We start from the raw sequence: 18,146 nt of genomic DNA on the forward strand, positions 1-18,146 counted from the left end.
GCGTCCTTTGGACTGGGGTCCCTGTGCAGAGAAGCTCCTAGTCCCGGGGAACACTGAAGAGAAGGCCAACAGAGAGAAAAAGCCTTCCCCTGGAGCTGATGCCCTGAATTTGGACTTTTAGCCTACTTTAACTGTGAGGAAATAAATTTCTCTTTGTTAAACCATCCACTTGTGGTATTTCTGTTGTGGCAGCACTGGATAACTAAGACAGTGAGAGACTGATGAATCTTAGAGGTGTGCAACTTTAATTTCACCAAAGTTGTCGGTTGGTACTTATCGGCTGTCTTAGTTATATAGTGCTGCTGTAACCGAAACACCACAAGTGGATGGCTTTAACAAACAGAAATTTATTTTCTCACAGTTGAAGAGGCTAGAAGTCCAATTTCACAGTGCCAGCTCAAGGGGAAGTTATCATCTCAAATGAGATTATAACTATAGGCATAGAGGTTAGTATTTACAACACATATTTTTTGAGGACATAATTTAATCCATAACATTGGTGAAAAGTTTACACTCCCACCAGTAGTGTAAGAGAGTTCTTATTTCCCCAAATTCTAACACTATTTATCATCTCATATTCTAGTTTTTGCCGATCTGATGGTTGTAGAGTAATAACCCATTTTTATTTGAATTTGCTTTTTAAAAAAATTATTACTGGAGAGCTTCAGCTTCATTTAATATTTTTTTTTCAGTTTCCAAATGGTTATCAGATTGTTTGAACATTAAATGTATCTTTGTTTGCAATCCAAAATAGTTACCTGAAGTTTGCTGTTTTCTGTGTATGTGTGTGTGTTTACTTTTATTGTGTATTTGTTTTCTAAACTCTTTGGCACAATTTTCTGGGGGCGTTCAGGCTGCCACAATACAAGTCAGGAGAAAGCTTTCCTTTTGTGCTGCCAATTCTGAGCATTTATAACTTTTGGTTTGTCTGGGTTGTGGCTTTTTTTTTTGTTTTTGAAGTCTGCCATTTAATATTCTTGTTAGCCATTCTAATCTCCCCTTGTACGAACTGCTTATTCATATTCATTTTTTTCATTGATGTGAGTTTTCCCTCTTGACTTTACAAATGCTCTAGATCAGCTATACTGAATAGAACTTTCTGAAATGATGGAAATGTCCTGTATCTGTGCTGTCCAACATAGTAGCTGCTAGTCATATGTGGATATTAAGCATTTTAAATGTGGCTACTGTGACTGAGAAACTGCGTTTTAAAATTTAATTAACTTAAAGTTTAAATAGCCACATGTATTCAGCGGGTATTGTATTGGACAGCACGTTCTAGATATTTACCTTCTGACTGTTTTAGATGTTGTGAATATTTTCTCCTACGCTGTTAGCATTGTCAATAATGTCCTGCATTGAGAAGAAATCCTTAATTTTGATGACATTAGATCGTCTTTTTCCATATATATATATGTGTGTGTATATATATATTTAGGTCTTTTTTAAGGAATTCGTGCACACAAGAACAACATAATGTATTTCTCTACTTTTTTTCTATTGACTTTATGGTTTTACGGAGCCCTGGTGGCACAGTGGTTAAGCATTTGGCTGCTAACCAAAAGGCTGGCAGTTCAAACCCACCAGCAGCTCCTTGGAAGCCCTAAGGGGCAGTTCTACTCTGTCCTATAGGGTCACTATGAGTCGGAATTGACTCGATGGCAATGGGCTTTATTTTGGGTTTTTATGATTTTACCTCTCACAGTTAGGTGTTTAGTCTATCTAGAATTTCAGTTTGTATATGGTGTGAGGTAGGGAAATTAACTTTTTAATATCCATACAGTGAGCCAATTTTCCCAACCCCATCTACAGAAACAATCCATTTTTTTCCCAGTAATATGTTGTTTTTTCTTAGTTAGTTGCTATAGAGTTGGCTCCAACTCATGGCAACCTTATGTATAACAGAATGAAATGCTGCCCAGTCCTGCACCATCTTCATGATTGCTGGTATGTTTCAATGCATTGTTGTGGCTACTGTGTCACCCACCTCATTGAGGATTTCCTACATTTTCACTGACTCTATACTTTATCAAACATGAGGTCCTTTTCTAGAGATTGGTCTTTCCTGATGACATGTCCAAAGTAAGTGAGCCGAAGTCTCCCCATCCTTGCTTGTAAGGAGCATTCTGGCTGTGTTTCTTCTAAGACTGATTTGTTCATTTTTCTGGCATTCCACAGTATATTCAACATTCTTCACCAACACTACAGTTCTAACTCATCAGTTCTTCTGTCTTCCTTTTTCATTGTCTAGCTTTCGAATACACATGAAGCAATTGAAAAGACCATGGCTTGGTCAGGCTCACCTTAGTCATCAATGTGACATCTTTGCTTTTTAAAACTTTAAAGAGGTGTTTTGCAGCATATTCGTTCTATGTAATATGTCACTTGATTTGACTGCTGCTTCCATGGATTATGGAACCCTGGTGCGCAGTGGTTAAGAGCTCAGGCTGTTACCCAAAAGGTCAGCAGTTTGAATCCACCAGCTGCTCCTTGGAAACCCTAGGAGCAGTTCTACTCTGTTCTGTAGGGTTGCTATGAGTCAGAATTGACTTGACGGCAACGGGTTTGGCTTTTTTTTTTTTTTGGTCCATGGATTATATTGTTGCTCCAAATAGAATCAAATCATTAACAACATCAATTTTTTCTACATTTATCACAATGTTTACTGGTCCAGTTGTCAGGATTTTCATTTTCTTCATGATCAAGTATGATACATACTGAGGGATGTAGTCTTCGACCTTCAACAGTAAGTGCTTCAAATCATCTGATTTTCAGCAAGCAAGGTTGTTAATGAGTCTTCTTCTAACCCTGATGCCACATTCTTCTTAATATAGTCCAGCTTCTCGGATTATTTGTTCAGCATACAAATTGAATAAGTAAGGTGAAAGGACACAGCTCAGCTGAACACCAGAAGATAAGCTAGATAACTGGGATCTTCTAAAAATTAAAAACTTATGCTCATCAAAAGACTTCACCAAAAGAGTAAAAAGAGAACCTACAGACTGGGAAAAAATTTTTGGCTATGACATACTCAACAAAGGTCTAATCTCTAAAATCTATAGGAAAATCCAACACCCCTACAATGAAAAGACAAATAATCCATTTAAGAAATGGGCAAAGGACATGAACTGACCCTTCCACCAAAGAAGACACTCAGGCAGCTAAGAGACACATGAGGAAATCACTAGCCATTAGAGAAATGCAAATCAAACTACAACGAGATATCATCTCACCCCACATTACTGGCACGAATCAAAAAAAACAGAAAATAATAAATGCTGGAGAGGCTGCAGGGAGATTGGAACTCTTATGCACTGCTGGTGGGAATGCAAAATGGTACCATCATTTTGGAAAACAATATAGTGCCTCCTTAAACAGGTAGAAATAGAAATACCATAAGATCCAGCAATCTCGTTCCTAGGAATATATCCTAGAGAAGTAAAAGCTGTCACATGAATAGACATATGCACACCTATGTTCACTGCAGCATTATTCACAATAACAAAAAGATGGAAACGACCTAATTGCCCATCAACAGATGAATGGATAAACAAACTATGGTACAAACACACAATGGAGTACTACGCAATGATAAAGAACAATGATGAATCTGCGAAGCATCTCACAACATGGATGAATATGGAGGGCATTATGCTGAGTGAGACAAGTCAATCACAAAAGGACAAATACTGTATGAGACCACTATTATAAAAATTCATGAAAAGGTTTACACACAGAAAGAAACAATCTTTGATGGTTACAAGGAAGGGGAGGTGCGGGGAGGGAAAAACACTCACTAGACAATAGGTAAGTGATAACTTTGGTGAAGGGTAAGACAGTACACAATATTGGGGAAGTCAGCACAACTTGACCCAAGGCAAAATCATAGAAGCTTCACAGACATATCCAAATTTCCTGAGGGACTGAATTACCGGACTCAGGGCTGGGGACCATGGCCTCTGGGACATTTAGCTCAATTGGTGTAACAAAGTTTACAAAGAAAATGTTCTACATCCTTCTTTGGTGAGTAGCATCTGGGGTCTTAAAAGTTTGTGAGCTGACATCTAAGATACTCCACTAGTCCCACCCCGTCTGGAGCAAGGGAAAATGAAGAAAACCAAAGACACAGGGAAAGATTAGTCTAAAAGACTAATGGACCACAACTACCACAGCCTCCACCAGACTGAGTCCAGCACAAATAGATGGTGCCCAGCTACCACCACCGACTGCTCCGACAGGGATCACAAAAGAGGGTCCCAGACAGAGCAGGAGAAAAATGTAAAGCAAAGTTCAAAGTCACAAAAAAAGACCAGACTTACTGGTCTGACAGACACTGGAGAAACTCCGAGAGTATAGCCCCCATACATCCTTTTAACTCAGTACTGAAGTCACTCCTGAGGTTCACCCTTCAGCCAAAGATTAAACAGATCCATGAAACAATAATACACGTAGCTCAATCATATATATGAGACTAAATGGGCACACCATCCCAGGGGCAAGGACAAGGCAGGAGGGGACAGGAAAGCTGGACAAATGGAAATGAGGAACCCAAGGTGGAGAAGGGGAAAGTGTTGACACATTGCAGGGTTGGCAACCAATGTCACGAAACAATACGTGTATTAATTGTTTAATGAGAAATTAATTTGCTCTGTAAACCTTTACCTAAAGCATAATTAAAAAAATTTTTTTAAAAGGGATTATTTCCTTTAAAAAAAAAAACAAAAAACAAAGTATGCGAGATTCTAAGGAGCATTCTGGTTGCATTTCTTCCAAGACAGATTGGTTCGTTCTTCTGGCAGTCCATGGTATCTTCAATATTCTTCCCCAACACCATAACTTGAAGGCATTAATTCTTCTTTGGTCTTCCTTATTCATTGTCCAGCCCTTCAGTGCAGGTTAATGAGCTTAGACACTCTTTTGATCACATTGGGGAAGCTATGGATGGGTTTCGTTTTCAAAACTGAAATAGCTCTATCACTTATTCTGAATGTAAAAGAAAATACATTTTCACCATTAAAATCAAAATCAGAGAATTCCAAAAAGAATAAAGAGCATTCATTATTCTTGTTGGTTCTCATCAAATCGGCTCCAACTTATGGAGACCCCATGTGCAACAGAACAAAATGTTGCCCGGTTGTATGCCATCTTCACGACTGTTGGCATGTTCAAGTCCGCTGCTGAGGCCACTATGTATTCTGCATGCCTTCCAACCTAGGGGGTTCCTCATCTTCCAGCACTATATTGGACAATATTCTACTGTGATCCATATGACTTTCACTGGCTAATTTTCAGAAGTAGATTGCCAGGTCTCTCTGCCTAGTCTATTTTAGTCTGGAGGCTCCAATGAAACCTGTCCACCATGGGTGACCCTGACAGTATTTGAAATACTGGTGGCATAGCTTCCAGCATCACAGTAACATTCAAGCCACCACAGTCTGACAAACTGACGGGCAGTGGAAAGGGCATTTAAAGCACCCTTAAACCTACCACACTGGAGTACCTGAGTCGTGGAAACTATGAACACACTTGGCTACTAACCAAAAGGTTGGGGATTCGAGTCCATCTCAAAAGAAAGGCCTGGTGATCTACTTCTGAAAAATCAGCCAGTGAAAACCTCATGGAGCACAGTTCTACTCCGACACACTACGATCACTATGAGTTGGAGTTGAGTCGATGGCAACTGGTTTAATCCTAAAAAACAAACAAAAGAAACACTGCCATCGGTTTTCAAGGCTTTAATCTTTATGGAAGCAGAAAGCCACATCTTTCTCCCAAGGAGCAGCTGGTGGGTTTGAACGGCCGAACTTTTTGGTTAGCAGTCGAGCACTTTAGCCACTGTACCACCAGGGCTCCCTTGTTTAATCCTACCACCCAGAAATAGTTGTTGTCTCACTATTAACCTTTTGGTGTATATCTGTTTTGATTTTATGCTCTGCAAATAGAATATACAAATACATATGAAGCAGGTAAGAGAGATGCCCTCATTTCTCAGTTATTCCTCAAACCCCCATGCCTTCTGAAGTTCATGCTTCCTTGATGCAGTCATTGGCTGTCCCCGTGACCATGCCCCATCGGTCCTTGAAGATTTTTAGCACCTGGTTCTCAAGCTTCTTCTCCATGAAAACACCAAGAACAATGACAGGAGATTTCCATGTCAGTGAAGATAATCCCCTCCACCTCTGACCTCCACATAATCAGGCTTCTGAGTTTCTTCCTCCCCATCAGGAAGCTATCTTCCATCTGAGTCTACTGTCACGCCTGTTATTGTTAGCTGCTGTTGAGCTGCCCCCATTTCACAGCAACCCCACGCACGATGGAATCAACACTGCCTCCACCTGCGCCATCCCTATGATTGGTTGCAGATCAAACTATTGTGATCCGTAAGGTTTTCACTGACTGATTTCAAAGAACTAGGTCTTTCTTCCTAGTATGTCTTAGTCTGGAAGCTCCGCTGAAACCTGTTCAGCATCTTAGCAACACACAGGGCTCCACTGCATGAGGTGCACTGGCCGGAAATCAAACCCAGGTGGCCCTCATGGAAGGAGAGAATTTTACCACTGATCCACCAATACCTACTATCATGCCTAGCCTGATGTACAGTATTTAGAATCAGTCACCTCCACATCCTCAGTTTCAACTATCCCACTCTACCACCACCTTGCTTTTCTAGTGACAATTCTTTCACTCACTAGGCTCTCCCAATCCAGTGCCCAGTGTCTTTTCACTACCGTCATCCCTTTGTGTTCATTTCTCATCTCAGTTCCGATTCCACGATTGATTATCGCCACTTCCTTGACCCTCTCGCCTCTACTTCACGCGGATAAGGAAAACACCAACTCAGTGCTCACTGCATGCCCTTATCCAGGCAGCTGAACGCGGTTGGAAAGTAACAACCGTGTTGAAAAGTTACACTGCAGGGAGCCCTCAGTGCCTCCAAACAAACCCACTACAAGGACCTCGTCAGTTTGCTCTCGAAAGATTATCGCAGGTGCCCCCTCCTCACATCACCTAAGCTTCCTCTCTAATTCTTTCGCCTAAAACCTTAATAATTTCAATTAAATTTTAACCTTTGAAGGTTTTTTCAGCAGGGCAACGATGCGCCAATGTTTGTTCGAGCTTGGGGAAGGGAGGCGGTGAGACTGTGTCAGTATTTCTAGGAGAGACGCTAGGGACAAACACTGAGGATGCAGAAGCATCGACGGCTCTCGGGGCTGGCTGAAGGTGACGGAGAGCGGACCCAGCGAGACGCTACGGCTCGAGGGTGGAAGGAGTGAGAACGACGCGCCGGACGGAGACTGACGGAGGGCGCAAGTCCGCCCAGAAGCCTCCAGTCTGGACGCCACCAAACGCCTCCAACGAGCCCAGGACGGGCCGACGCGGCGTCTTGAGTGTCACTCCCGGCGACGATGGCGGGGCGTTGTGACGTCACGGGCGTCGGCGCAGCGCGGCGCGCCAGGCCGTGCTATCGCGAACCTCTCTGCGGAGGGCGGAGCATGAGCTGCTACTGCGGAGGCCCGGAACAGACGCGGCGGACGCCGGACATCCGCTGTCTCGGTCTGCGGTGTGAGCCGAATCCTCTGCCTCCGCTCGCGGGTTAAGGGCTCTGGGCCGGCTCGCAGACGCCCACGCAGCACGTGCAGACGGGCTACGTCTCCGCCGCCGCGCTTCCGCGTCGTCGACTTCCGGCCGCCGCTGCGGCCATTTTGGTCGCGCGGAAGTCCTGCCGCCGGGTGGGAGTCCCGGAGAGGGGGAGTCGCGGTCGCCGCAGACGGTGCCGCCGCCGCCATGCCGTCGTCGCCGCTGCGGGTGGCGGTGGTGTGCTCGAGTAACCAGAACCGGAGCATGGAGGCGCACAACATCCTCAGGTAGCTAGAGCTTACGCCCCGGCCCAGAGCGCCCCATCGGACGCCGGCCGACCGGCCGTCCCTCCCGGCGCCCGCTGCGCTCCAGACCCCGGCCGGTGCTGGACAGCGGGCTGCGGTGGTCTCGGCTGCCTAGCATGTCGGCTGTGGCCAGCCAGGCCGTGCGGGGCGGCCCCGCGGAAGGAGGACTGAGGGGGCCGCGGCTCGCGACGGCGCGGGGCCGGCCGGACTCCACTTCAGGCTGGTTGGCTCCCGCAGGCCCCGGCGTAGCGAGGAGTCCACAGCGCTTGGTGCGCCGCACCCTGCTTCGCCAGCGCCCGGTGCTTCACGCTGTGTTTAGCAACATGGGAAATTTTCGTTTCTAAGCCGAAATGTTGACGTGTCGCAGAATCAGAGTCCCCAGTTAGCCTAAAAGGCTGGTTGTGTTTGCAGCTGTTTTGCCTGCATGTTTATGTATCTGAAAACTGGCAGGCACCTTTTTAAAATACTCAGTATTAAAGCGTTAAATGTCAGGAACAAGGTTAGGGTCCGACGATTTTATTTTCAGAGTGTATCGTCATAATCAAACTTACATGGCATAACTCCTGATAGACTGAGTCTTAAAAAATAGAAAAGGGTCTTCTTGTTAACTTTATAAAATTTGCGTATTTGTTACCATCCGCATTTTCATGTCTCATGAAAAAATTATTCCCTCCGCCACCCGAATAATGAAAGCCTCCGTGAGTAATTTCTGGAACGTTGTTGTTGTTAGGTGCCCTCGAGTGGGTTCCGACTCATAGCGACCCTGTGTACAACGGAAGGAAACACTGCGCGGCCCTGCGCCATCCTCACAATCGTTACTATGTTTGAACCCATTGTTGGCAGCCACTGTGTTAATCCTTTTCCTTGAGGGTCTTTCTCTTTTTCGCTGAGCTACTTTAGACCAAGCATGATGTCCTTTTCCAGGGACTGGTACCTCCTGATAACCTGTCCAAAGCACGTGAGAAGTCTCGCCATCCTGGCTTCTAAGGAGCATTCTGGCTGTACTTCTTCCAAGACAGATTGGTTTGTTCTTCTGGCAGTCCATAGTATATTCAATATTCTTCATCAACACTAATTCAAAGGCATCAATTTTTGCGTCTTCCTTATTCATTGTCCAAGTTTCACATGCATATGAGGTGATTGAAAATACCATGGCTTGGGTCAGGCACACCTTATTCCTCAAAGTGACATGTTTGCTGTTTGATACTTTAAAGAGGTCTTTTGCAGCAGGTTTGCCCAATACATACGTCATTTGATTTCTTGACTGCCCCTTCCATTGGCGATGATTGTGGATCCACGTAAAATGAAGTCCTTGACAACTTCAATATTTTCTCCATTTATCGTGATGTTGCTTATTGGTCCAGTTGTGAGGATTTTTGTTTCTTTTATGTTGAGATGTAATCCATAATGAAGGCTGTAGTCCTTGATCTTCATCAGTAAGTGCTTCAAGTCCTCTTCCTTTCAGCAAGCAAGGTTGCAGGCTGTTAATGAGTCTTCCTCCAATCCCGGTGCCGTGGTCTTCTTTGTATAGTCCAGCTTCTCGGATTATTTGCTCAGCATACAAATTGAATAAATATGGGGAAAGAATACAACCCTAGTGCACACCTTTTCTAATTTTAAATCGCTCAGTATCCCCTTTTTCTGTTCAAACTCCTGCCTCTTGGTCTATGTACAGGTTCCACGAGCACAATTAAGTGTTCTGGACTTCCCATTCTATACTATGTTATCCATAATTATGATCCACACAGTCGAATTTCTGGAATACTAGGCGAAAATTTGGTTTGACGCTACCAGTTAATGTTTTAGTACTAACTTATCTTTTGTGACCCTTGTGTTGTACATGTTTAATAAAAGTTTAATCCTGTTTGGTAAACTTTCTTCATCCAAAATATGAAATTGATAACTTTCATTACAGTTAAGTTTTTATATACTTGTCAGCTTCGATAGTAAAATGAAGTTGAAATTAGTTTCCTTTTAAGTTTCTGTATGTGCACTTGAAAAGAAAACAGTGCAGCTTCATTTGTGATCACAGCCCAGCTTTGAATCTCCTGAGCAACTTGGGCACATGGCCCCTTGGGGAAAATTAGGATTCCTCTCCCACATCGCCTCTTCGTTTTTAATGAAGTGGGAAATAGTTTTATGACCATGATTGTATCTGCTAATTGTGAGTTTCTTTATTGTTGAGTTTTTCTTCCTAACATCTACCACACTGCTCACTGTATTTGCTTAGTGTTATTTGTGTGTGTGTGTGTGTGTGTGTGTGTGTGTAGGGTGTGGTATATTTGGAACCTAATAAATCAGTATAAAGGTTTTTAAAAGTGAGTATTTGGCTAGCATTACATTGTGGGGGGTCCAATCTCCACACTGCACTGAGCCATAGAGAGTATGATTAAAATGTCATAAATTTAAGTGAAAGAATGCAAGGTTCACACCTGGAAAAGATAATAGAATGCACTCAGGTTTAGTGGCTGTTTTAAACTCATACCAATCTGATATTTCCTGGGACAATTTCTGCAAAATGGCAAGTCCTTGTTGAATTCAGAACAGCTGTAGCAGGCACAACGCTGGGCCTCCTGTGGAGACGGGTGTAGAAGAGCCCCTCTGTGGAACCACCAAGTGGGGATCCTTGTGTGTGCTCCTCCCTACTTTACTCTCAAATTTACTCTTAGAAAGAGTAGATTCAGAGTAAGGGCAATAGGAGGTAAGTTTAGAGTAACATGTATTGTTATCATGAACATGAAGTTACTGTTTAGACATGGATCTTTAATTTTTAAAATGTTTATATTGGGGTGTTTTTCTTAGTTGAAATAGCTTATTTTAATTTTAAAAGTAATATTTTCATGTTGTCAAAATTTCTAACTGTAGAAAATACAGGGAAGGGAAAGAGAATAATAAGGATTACTCACAAAACAACATTTTGGTACACATCTTTCCAGGTGTTTTTTGTGCATACAAATGCTTAAGGGAGCTAATGTTCTGTAATCTGCTCTTTTCACATAAGATTGTGAACATCTTTCTAAATCAGCGTTCGTTCGTGTGTTAATTTGGGTGGTTTGAATTTGGCTACATTTATTCATCTTGAACAATGGAGGGTGGTTAACAAACCAGGGCCCGGGAATCCTAGGACTCCTAGGAGCCATTGATTTTGTAACAATTCACTCTTAACAGGCTTCGTTTTCAAGGAGCCCTGGTGGCCCAGTGGTTAAGCACTGCTAGCTGAAAGGTAGGCATTTCGACCTACTAGCCACTCCGAGGGAGAAATATACAGCATTCTGCTTCTGTAAAGATTATAGCCATGGAATCCCTATGGGACAGTTCTGCTTTGTCCTATATGATTGCTGTGAGTTGGAATCAACTTGACTGCAACAGGTTTTGATTTCCTTGTTTTCAGACTTACAGTGTTAGCGTCCTTGTGCCTTATAAATATATCTTTGCAAGCTTTTGATTTCCTCGGGGTACATTCCTAGAGGTGGAAGTGCTGAGTTAAAGGTTGACTTGTTTTAGATTTTTTACTTTGTGCCAAAATACCTTCCCAGGAGTCTGGTAGCTTTTTACTGAGTTCCCATTTCCTCACACCCTAGGCATTATTTTTATCTTTTCAGGTTGTACAGCAGGAAACTAAAAAAGGGTTTTCACCCTGCTCTAGTTTTAAAATTGCTGTTGAGTTGAACAAGTTTTCATCTATTGTTGTTTTCACTTTTGTAAACTTAATGTGCTTTGTCTCTTCTATTGGGTTTATTTACAGGGTTTTGAAAACATTTTTAGGACATTTGTAAGATAGTGGTTTTCTATTACAAGCTAGCAGCGCCTATGAAGGTCAGGTTTAGAAACTTGTGCAGGTCTTGAAAATGGAAAAGCACAGAAAAATGGTTATGATAACTGAAAAAAGGCAGGAAAATTGTGTGTGCACTTCAGTTACAATTGCATAAAACTGCATAGGAGAACTTCTGGAATGAAACATGTCAAACGAGTGTCGCTAATTGAATGTACACAGTAGATAGTTCACCAGTGAATCCCTATCGGTTTTTATTTTACTCTATTGAAAACCAGCCTTGAATGCATTTTCCTGACAAATCAAATTGAAGTGGTAATGAATGTTGGCATTTTTTTAGAGCTAGTCATAATGTTCCCTGGGATGATAATTTTATCTTTTGAAACTAAATTGTTTCAGATACCTGTCCTGGCTGTTGTTTATATTTGAAGGGAGTGTAGGAAGGACTTTGTTTTACATTTCCATAGAGCCTCCTGTTTTTTGTACTCCATGGATTAAGGTCTCCCTTGGGAGCCAATTGTTTTTTGTTCCAAACCCTTCTCCTAGGTGGACTTAACCAATGGTTAATTTTTAGTGGTAAGGGGCATATTGATTTTTGGAAGATACATCTTTAATTGTAGCCACAAACCGAAAAAACCTGTTGCCATTGAGTTGATTCCGACTCGTAGTGACCTTGTAGGACAGAGTAGAACTGCCGTATAGAGTTTCCAGGGAGCGGCTGGTGGATTCAAACTGCTGACCTTTTGGTTAGGAGCTGAGCTCTTAACCACTCTTAGCCACTGCTCCACCAGGGCTCCAGTTATAGCCATACACAACAAATTTTCTAAAAAGACTTCCATAAATGACCGCACTGGATTCTCAGTCTGTTCTCCATCCATGACTTAGATGATCGGTGTGATTTTGGGAAGATCAGCTACAGGCTGCAGAAGCACCACGCTGAGAGTTTTTCATACTGAGCTCCTACGTGCCAGGTGCTTTCCCATCTGGTTTCACCCCTCTGCTCTTTAGGCTGTCCACGGTCCCCACTTAGACAGGTGAGGGGAGAGTACCCACGGTGAGAGGTCTGTGCTAGAGTTACAGAGAGGGTGTGGATACCAGGGGCTCTGAAAACATGACAAGTGAGTCAACTCGAGATGAGCAAAGCACAGGTGGAGCAGGAGCTGGGGAGTGGGGGAGGGCAGTAGGCTTAGCTAAGGGCTCAGTCTTCATGCAGTCATGGTGCGCGCAGATGCATCCTGGCCACACTGGGGGTGGAGGAATTCGTATCTCTCACAGGCAGGACCCTCAGGGCTACCTGATTTGCACGTGGTCACATGGCTAGTACGTGCCAGGTGCCAGCTTTTAACCCACATTCCCAGTCCCAGTGCTAGCCACCTCCTGATCTGGGACCATATTACCCTTTACAAGGGAGGGGTGGTCGCCTCCTCAGCTGTGTTTTTGTTGTTTTGGTTCTGGATCCCCTTGAAGAAAGCAAATTGGAAACAATCTGGGAAGGTGAGAGGAGTTGAGATCACGTCCTTAAGAAGGGCTGAGGATGCTGAAGGTGTGCCTTCAAGGAACACAGTTGCCTTCGTGGGCTTAGGGACTGGGCACTCTTTGTTTTGAAGTCAGAACTAGGACCAGGGGATGTTTGGAGGAAGTTAGATTTTTGCTTAAATGTGACTATTGAGACAAGACAGGGCAGACCGAAACAGTCACAGCTCCAGCTACTGAAACACTAACTGCATGAAGAACCATTTTAGTAACCTTTATAGATGAGAAAACAGGTGAAGCCCAGAGCAGGGAAGGTGATTTTAGCAGGTTCACACATGGTCGGTAGCAGGTTCTTAGTGATCACACCAGAAAGAAGTATGTGGATGGTGGTTGTGTGTTGCTAGGTCATTTGAAGCAAAGTATTGAGGGTCCACTCTGTGCTGGTACTATGTTAAGAGGTAGGGACAACTTTTGGGGAGACACAGTGACTCGCAAAAGAACATGGTGCCCTGAGAAGCAGAGTTGATGAGGGCAGGGTGTGCCAGGCAGGAGTCGGAAGAAATAAAACATTTATTGAAGTACGTAAGGGTCCAAATTTTGCTGGTGATGGCGTAAATTCTTTTGGATGTTAACACTTCAGAGGAGATTTTTTTTGCTTACCTTATCTTTGACTAAGGAGTCCTGGTGGTGCAGTGGTTAAAGCGCTTGACTGCTAACTGAAGGTTTGGTGGTTCAAACCCACCAGCAGCTTCACAGGAGAAAAGACCTGGCTATCTGCTTCCGTAAAGATTACAGCCTAGGAAACCCTATGAGGCAGTTCTGCGTCATAAAGGATTGCTGTAAGTCGGAATCAGCTTGACAGCGCACAACATTCTTCGGCTCTACCACAGTGAAATTACAGGCCAGTGATGAAGTGGTGATAGCCTGTGAACAGTTGATTTGCATTCTGTAAATGTGAGGCCATCAGAGACTGTTGTTAGGTGCCCTCTTCGAGTTAGTGACCTCACGTACAACAGAATGAAATGTTGCCTAGTCCTGTGCCATTCTCATGATGGTTGCTCTGTTTGAGCCCATTGTTGCAGCCACTGTGTCAGTCCATCTCATTGAGGATCTCCCACTTTTTCACTGACTCTACTTTACCAAGCATGATGTCTTTCTCTGGCAATTAGTCTTTCCTGATGATGTGTCCGAAGTAAGTGAGACAGAGTCTCATTATTCTCCTTTCTAAGGAGCATTCTGGCCATACTTCCTCCAAGACAGATTTGTTTGTTCTTCTGAGAAATGCAGTGGATCAATTTTGTCTTTAATACAGGTAACTGATTGTGAATGCACCTCACTCACACACAGATGGAGTTTTCAGAAGGTAGCATTTCCGTCTTAGCCAAAACAAAAATTTTTTTTAAAATTTGATTAATATAACCTCACTACAGAACATGAAAAATAGAAAAAATACCTACCTTAATACATGCTGTTAGTTTGGATATTTTCTTACAGTCCTTTCTGGTGTTCGTCCTAGTGTTATTGTATCTTTTGCTGTTGGGATAAAATGAAGACAACTCTGTTTCCCAGAATTTAACATTTTCTGTGATGGATCCTTTATGACAGATTATTGGTGCTTATAAAGACATTTGATAACCAAATATTTGGCTGGAAGATTAGTTTAACATTCAAAATATCTGGCTTTTGTGAGAAAGCCTTCTAGTTGTTAGGAGAACTTTAATAGCGCCCAGCTCTCTGGTGGAAGAAACAAACTGTCACAACTACACTGTTGTCCCAGCACATGACTGCTGTTGTGTCAGCGGCATCAGCTCACAGGAAATGTGCTTCTGCTGCTCTTTAGCTTTTTTGCCACTTGTGAACATTTTGTTGGGGAAAAGAAGCTGTGTTCCATTTATTTTTAAATACACTTGATTAAAAGTAACATTTCAGAAAGTTGGGGAGCAGGAAAATGGAGAAAAATAAAGTTCATAGCATTTACTTCTGTGCTCACTATCATTTAAATTTTCAGAATTTACTTTTGAAGCTGGTTAATCATCGTACATGATATTAATGTTCAGATGATTAAAATAGCTGTACTTCTGTATGCCTTAGTGAATGAAGACTGTTGAGATCACTTTTCAGGGGTGCGGGCATGGAGGCCTGTAGCAGTCACCATGCAGGTCTCCAGGTCTGGGTGTGGGCCCCTTGGGTCCCTTTGAGGCCTGTGTCATTGAGTATAAGCAACCTTGCTCAGCTCCAGACTGTCCACCGGACACTTTGCTCTGGTAACTGTGATAGGCGGGCACTGGCAGGGAAGCACTATGTGCCAGGATATGGGACTCAGTTGGAGACATGAGGAGGGCAGCAGGCCCTCAGGCACCTTACAGCAGGCCAGTCTTCCCTGAGTGGAGTCCCTGCCTGGCCCTCAGAGACCCAGGACTGTGCTCATGAACCTTGTTCAGGGTTCAGCCAGGTTATCTTTGTGATCATCCATTCTTAGGCATGTAGACAGATTAAAGTGGAGAATGTTCCATTTGGACACCCAGTGGCAAAATTTCAAACCCCACAAGAGATTTGAACAACAGATCAATACGTGGAAGTCTACTTTGCCAGGTAGTAAAATCCATGTTGAGCGGAGGGATTCCCACGTAAAGTGGCCGCTCTGGTGTGGCATGGTTCCTTCGTGGCTTATTCTAGACATCACCTGCCTCTGGCGCATGAGCCCCTGTGGCCTCCTTCCTGTTCCTCCAGCGGCTGGACTGCCCTATGCATGGACTAGCAGCACCTCTGGTTGGACCGCCTTCCTTCTGCTTGGGAACATCCTTATCCTCCAGTCATTTCTTGGGAGCGGCCTCTGCCCACCAGCTCCATTACTCCTTGGGACGGTTTTGTGTCTGTCATAACACACAGACTTATGTGAGGGACTTCCTTGTTTTCTTTTTTCATTGTCCTCCCTCCCTGTTGGCTCTGAGAGGCAGGTCCCTTGTTTGATTAATCCCAGCACAGTGCCTGACACAGGGTGGACGCTAGGCACTCCTGATGTGAATGTGTGAGTGGGGAGAGGACTGGGGGTACATAGCCAGAGGCAGAGCCTACTCATGGGGCTGAGGAAGCCTTGCTGGCCCCGGACACGGGTGAAAGGGGTGATGTGCCTGAGCTCATAACTGCCCATGCAGGGTGGGAGGGTGCTGGGCGCTGCTGGGGCCATTGCCTGACCCTCTGACCCGGAGTTCACACACCTACTGCCCTTCATCCAGATGGGTGAGCCTGCAGACCCAGGCTGCTCAGGAATGACTTGACTTCAACAGGCACACTGCTCACAATTTAGGCAGTGAGGTTGGGATGCAGCGTCTACCTGAAGTGGACAGAGCTTCTCTTCCTGCTGTTTAATGAAGTCTGGTACGTTTTACTCAGTGGGGGTCTCAGAGGCTTTTGCCTCAGTGACCGCAGGTTCTTTAGGAAGGGGATGACATCAGCCCCAGGGGAGGGTGAAACATTGGCTTCAAGGTTCAGGGTGGTGACAAGGACGCAGGGTCCTTCCAGTGGGCCCTCCTTGGGGCGGGGTGAGCAATGAAGTGAGGGCCTCACAGAAAGTTCTGGCAACTGTGAGGGCAGCTCAGATCACCGTGGTCATGGGAGAGACATGGGTCTGTCAAGTGTGGTTCCCTCTGTCTGGGCAAAGTACACAGGGTGGTGTGCTCCCGCACTTGCATCCCCAGCCCCTGAGCACTACTCTCCAGGGTGATCCGAGTCTAAGAGGGCTCTTCATCTCACGGTGTTTCAGAAAGTGAACTGCCCCCGTGGACAACTCTCATCTGCAAGAAGTTTGGGCCCTGATGTCATCACCTCCCACGGTCCTTTGGTATTGGACTCGGGGCACTTGGTGTTGTTTATCTGGGTAGGAATGGTGCTGCAGGCTGTGAACCTGGAGGTGCCAAGCCCCTTCATGAGAGCCTGGTCCCTGGAGGCAGCCCTGAAGCTGCTGGCCCTTACAAGGCCACAGGACAGAAGCAGGTCAAGGCTCTGCAGCCTGTCTCTTGGCTGTCCTTGTGACATGATGGATGCCCTGTGAGGCACATGGGGCAAATCTTGTCCTCCCCTGTGTATATCCTTTGTTTCTGCCTGGTTCATTTGGTCCTGCGGAGAATGTGGGCCCACAGAGCAGGGCCTGGTAGCTGTCTCCCTGTGCCAGCATGCAGAGGCTTGCCTCACTTTGCCAGCTCCACCACAGGCTAGTGTTTTGCCAGAAAAATTTTTCTTTTTTGTAAATTTACAGAATTAGTAAGGAAATAGATCTCTGTGCACCTCTTTAAGGGGCAGGTGTTCAAGGTGCTCTCACCTCACTGTGCTGGGGCTGAGTCCTGCTCCAGCCACAGCAGTCGGCCTGTCTGTGCTTTCTAGCTCACTTTTTGTTGGGATCTGTAGTTGTGACCAAATCTGGGAAGTTTTATTTTTGGTGTCTTTAGGCTCATTTTCACAGTTGGGGGGTATGTGGACTTTGGTTTATTGATTGTTAATCTGCCAACCTTTTTATATACAGCATTTGGGGGGCCAGACTGCATGTCGCGGGACAGAGGACATGACTAGGCTTTTTTCAACCTCGGAGGACTCTTGAGGTGTTTAACTCAAATGAGAGGTAGATAAGAGCCGCTTTTTTAAAAATTAGTTTTTAAATGTGATATTTTGTGTGGGCGATCTGGGCAGGTGCGATAGGGTGCCTTTGGACACCTGGCTCTCCCTAGGGGAGATGGCCCTCCACAGTCCTATGTCCTTCCAGAGCCATCTGGGCTTGCACAGGGTCCTTGTGAGCGTGGACTCACCATGTGCCGGGTCGGCGCAGGTATGCATGGCTTCCACACCTGCTCCTTCCGCCTGGAGGCTGTTCCAGTTCAGGGTGTCTACTGCTCCCTCTTGATTGCACATTCGCAGAGTATCCTGCTCTGTAGGGGCATGTAGGTTATTTCTGGCCACTTGTGCAACTGAATCTCACCATGGCTGTGTGGCAAACACACATGCATGTCCCATAGGATGGATTTCTA

The 18,146-nt window shown here is 44.7% G+C and overlaps 1 protein-coding gene across 1 annotated transcript in view; it reads left to right on the forward strand.

The window, feature by feature from the left end:
• Positions 1-7,578: 7,578 nt before the first annotated feature.
• The window catches only part of SSU72 (SSU72 homolog, RNA polymerase II CTD phosphatase), a 30,695-nt gene continuing 20,127 nt past the window's right edge, over positions 7,579-18,146 (forward strand). The window contains exon 1 of the mRNA XM_004384337.2: positions 7,579-7,865. Coding sequence (XP_004384394.1) covers positions 7,786-7,865 — 80 coding nt within the window. The 5' untranslated portion in view covers positions 7,579-7,785. The remainder of the gene's footprint in view (positions 7,866-18,146) is intronic.

This window comes from Trichechus manatus, unplaced genomic scaffold (genome assembly GCF_000243295.1).
Source record: "Trichechus manatus latirostris isolate Lorelei unplaced genomic scaffold, TriManLat1.0 scaffold00122, whole genome shotgun sequence".
NCBI lineage: Eukaryota > Metazoa > Chordata > Mammalia > Sirenia > Trichechidae > Trichechus > Trichechus manatus.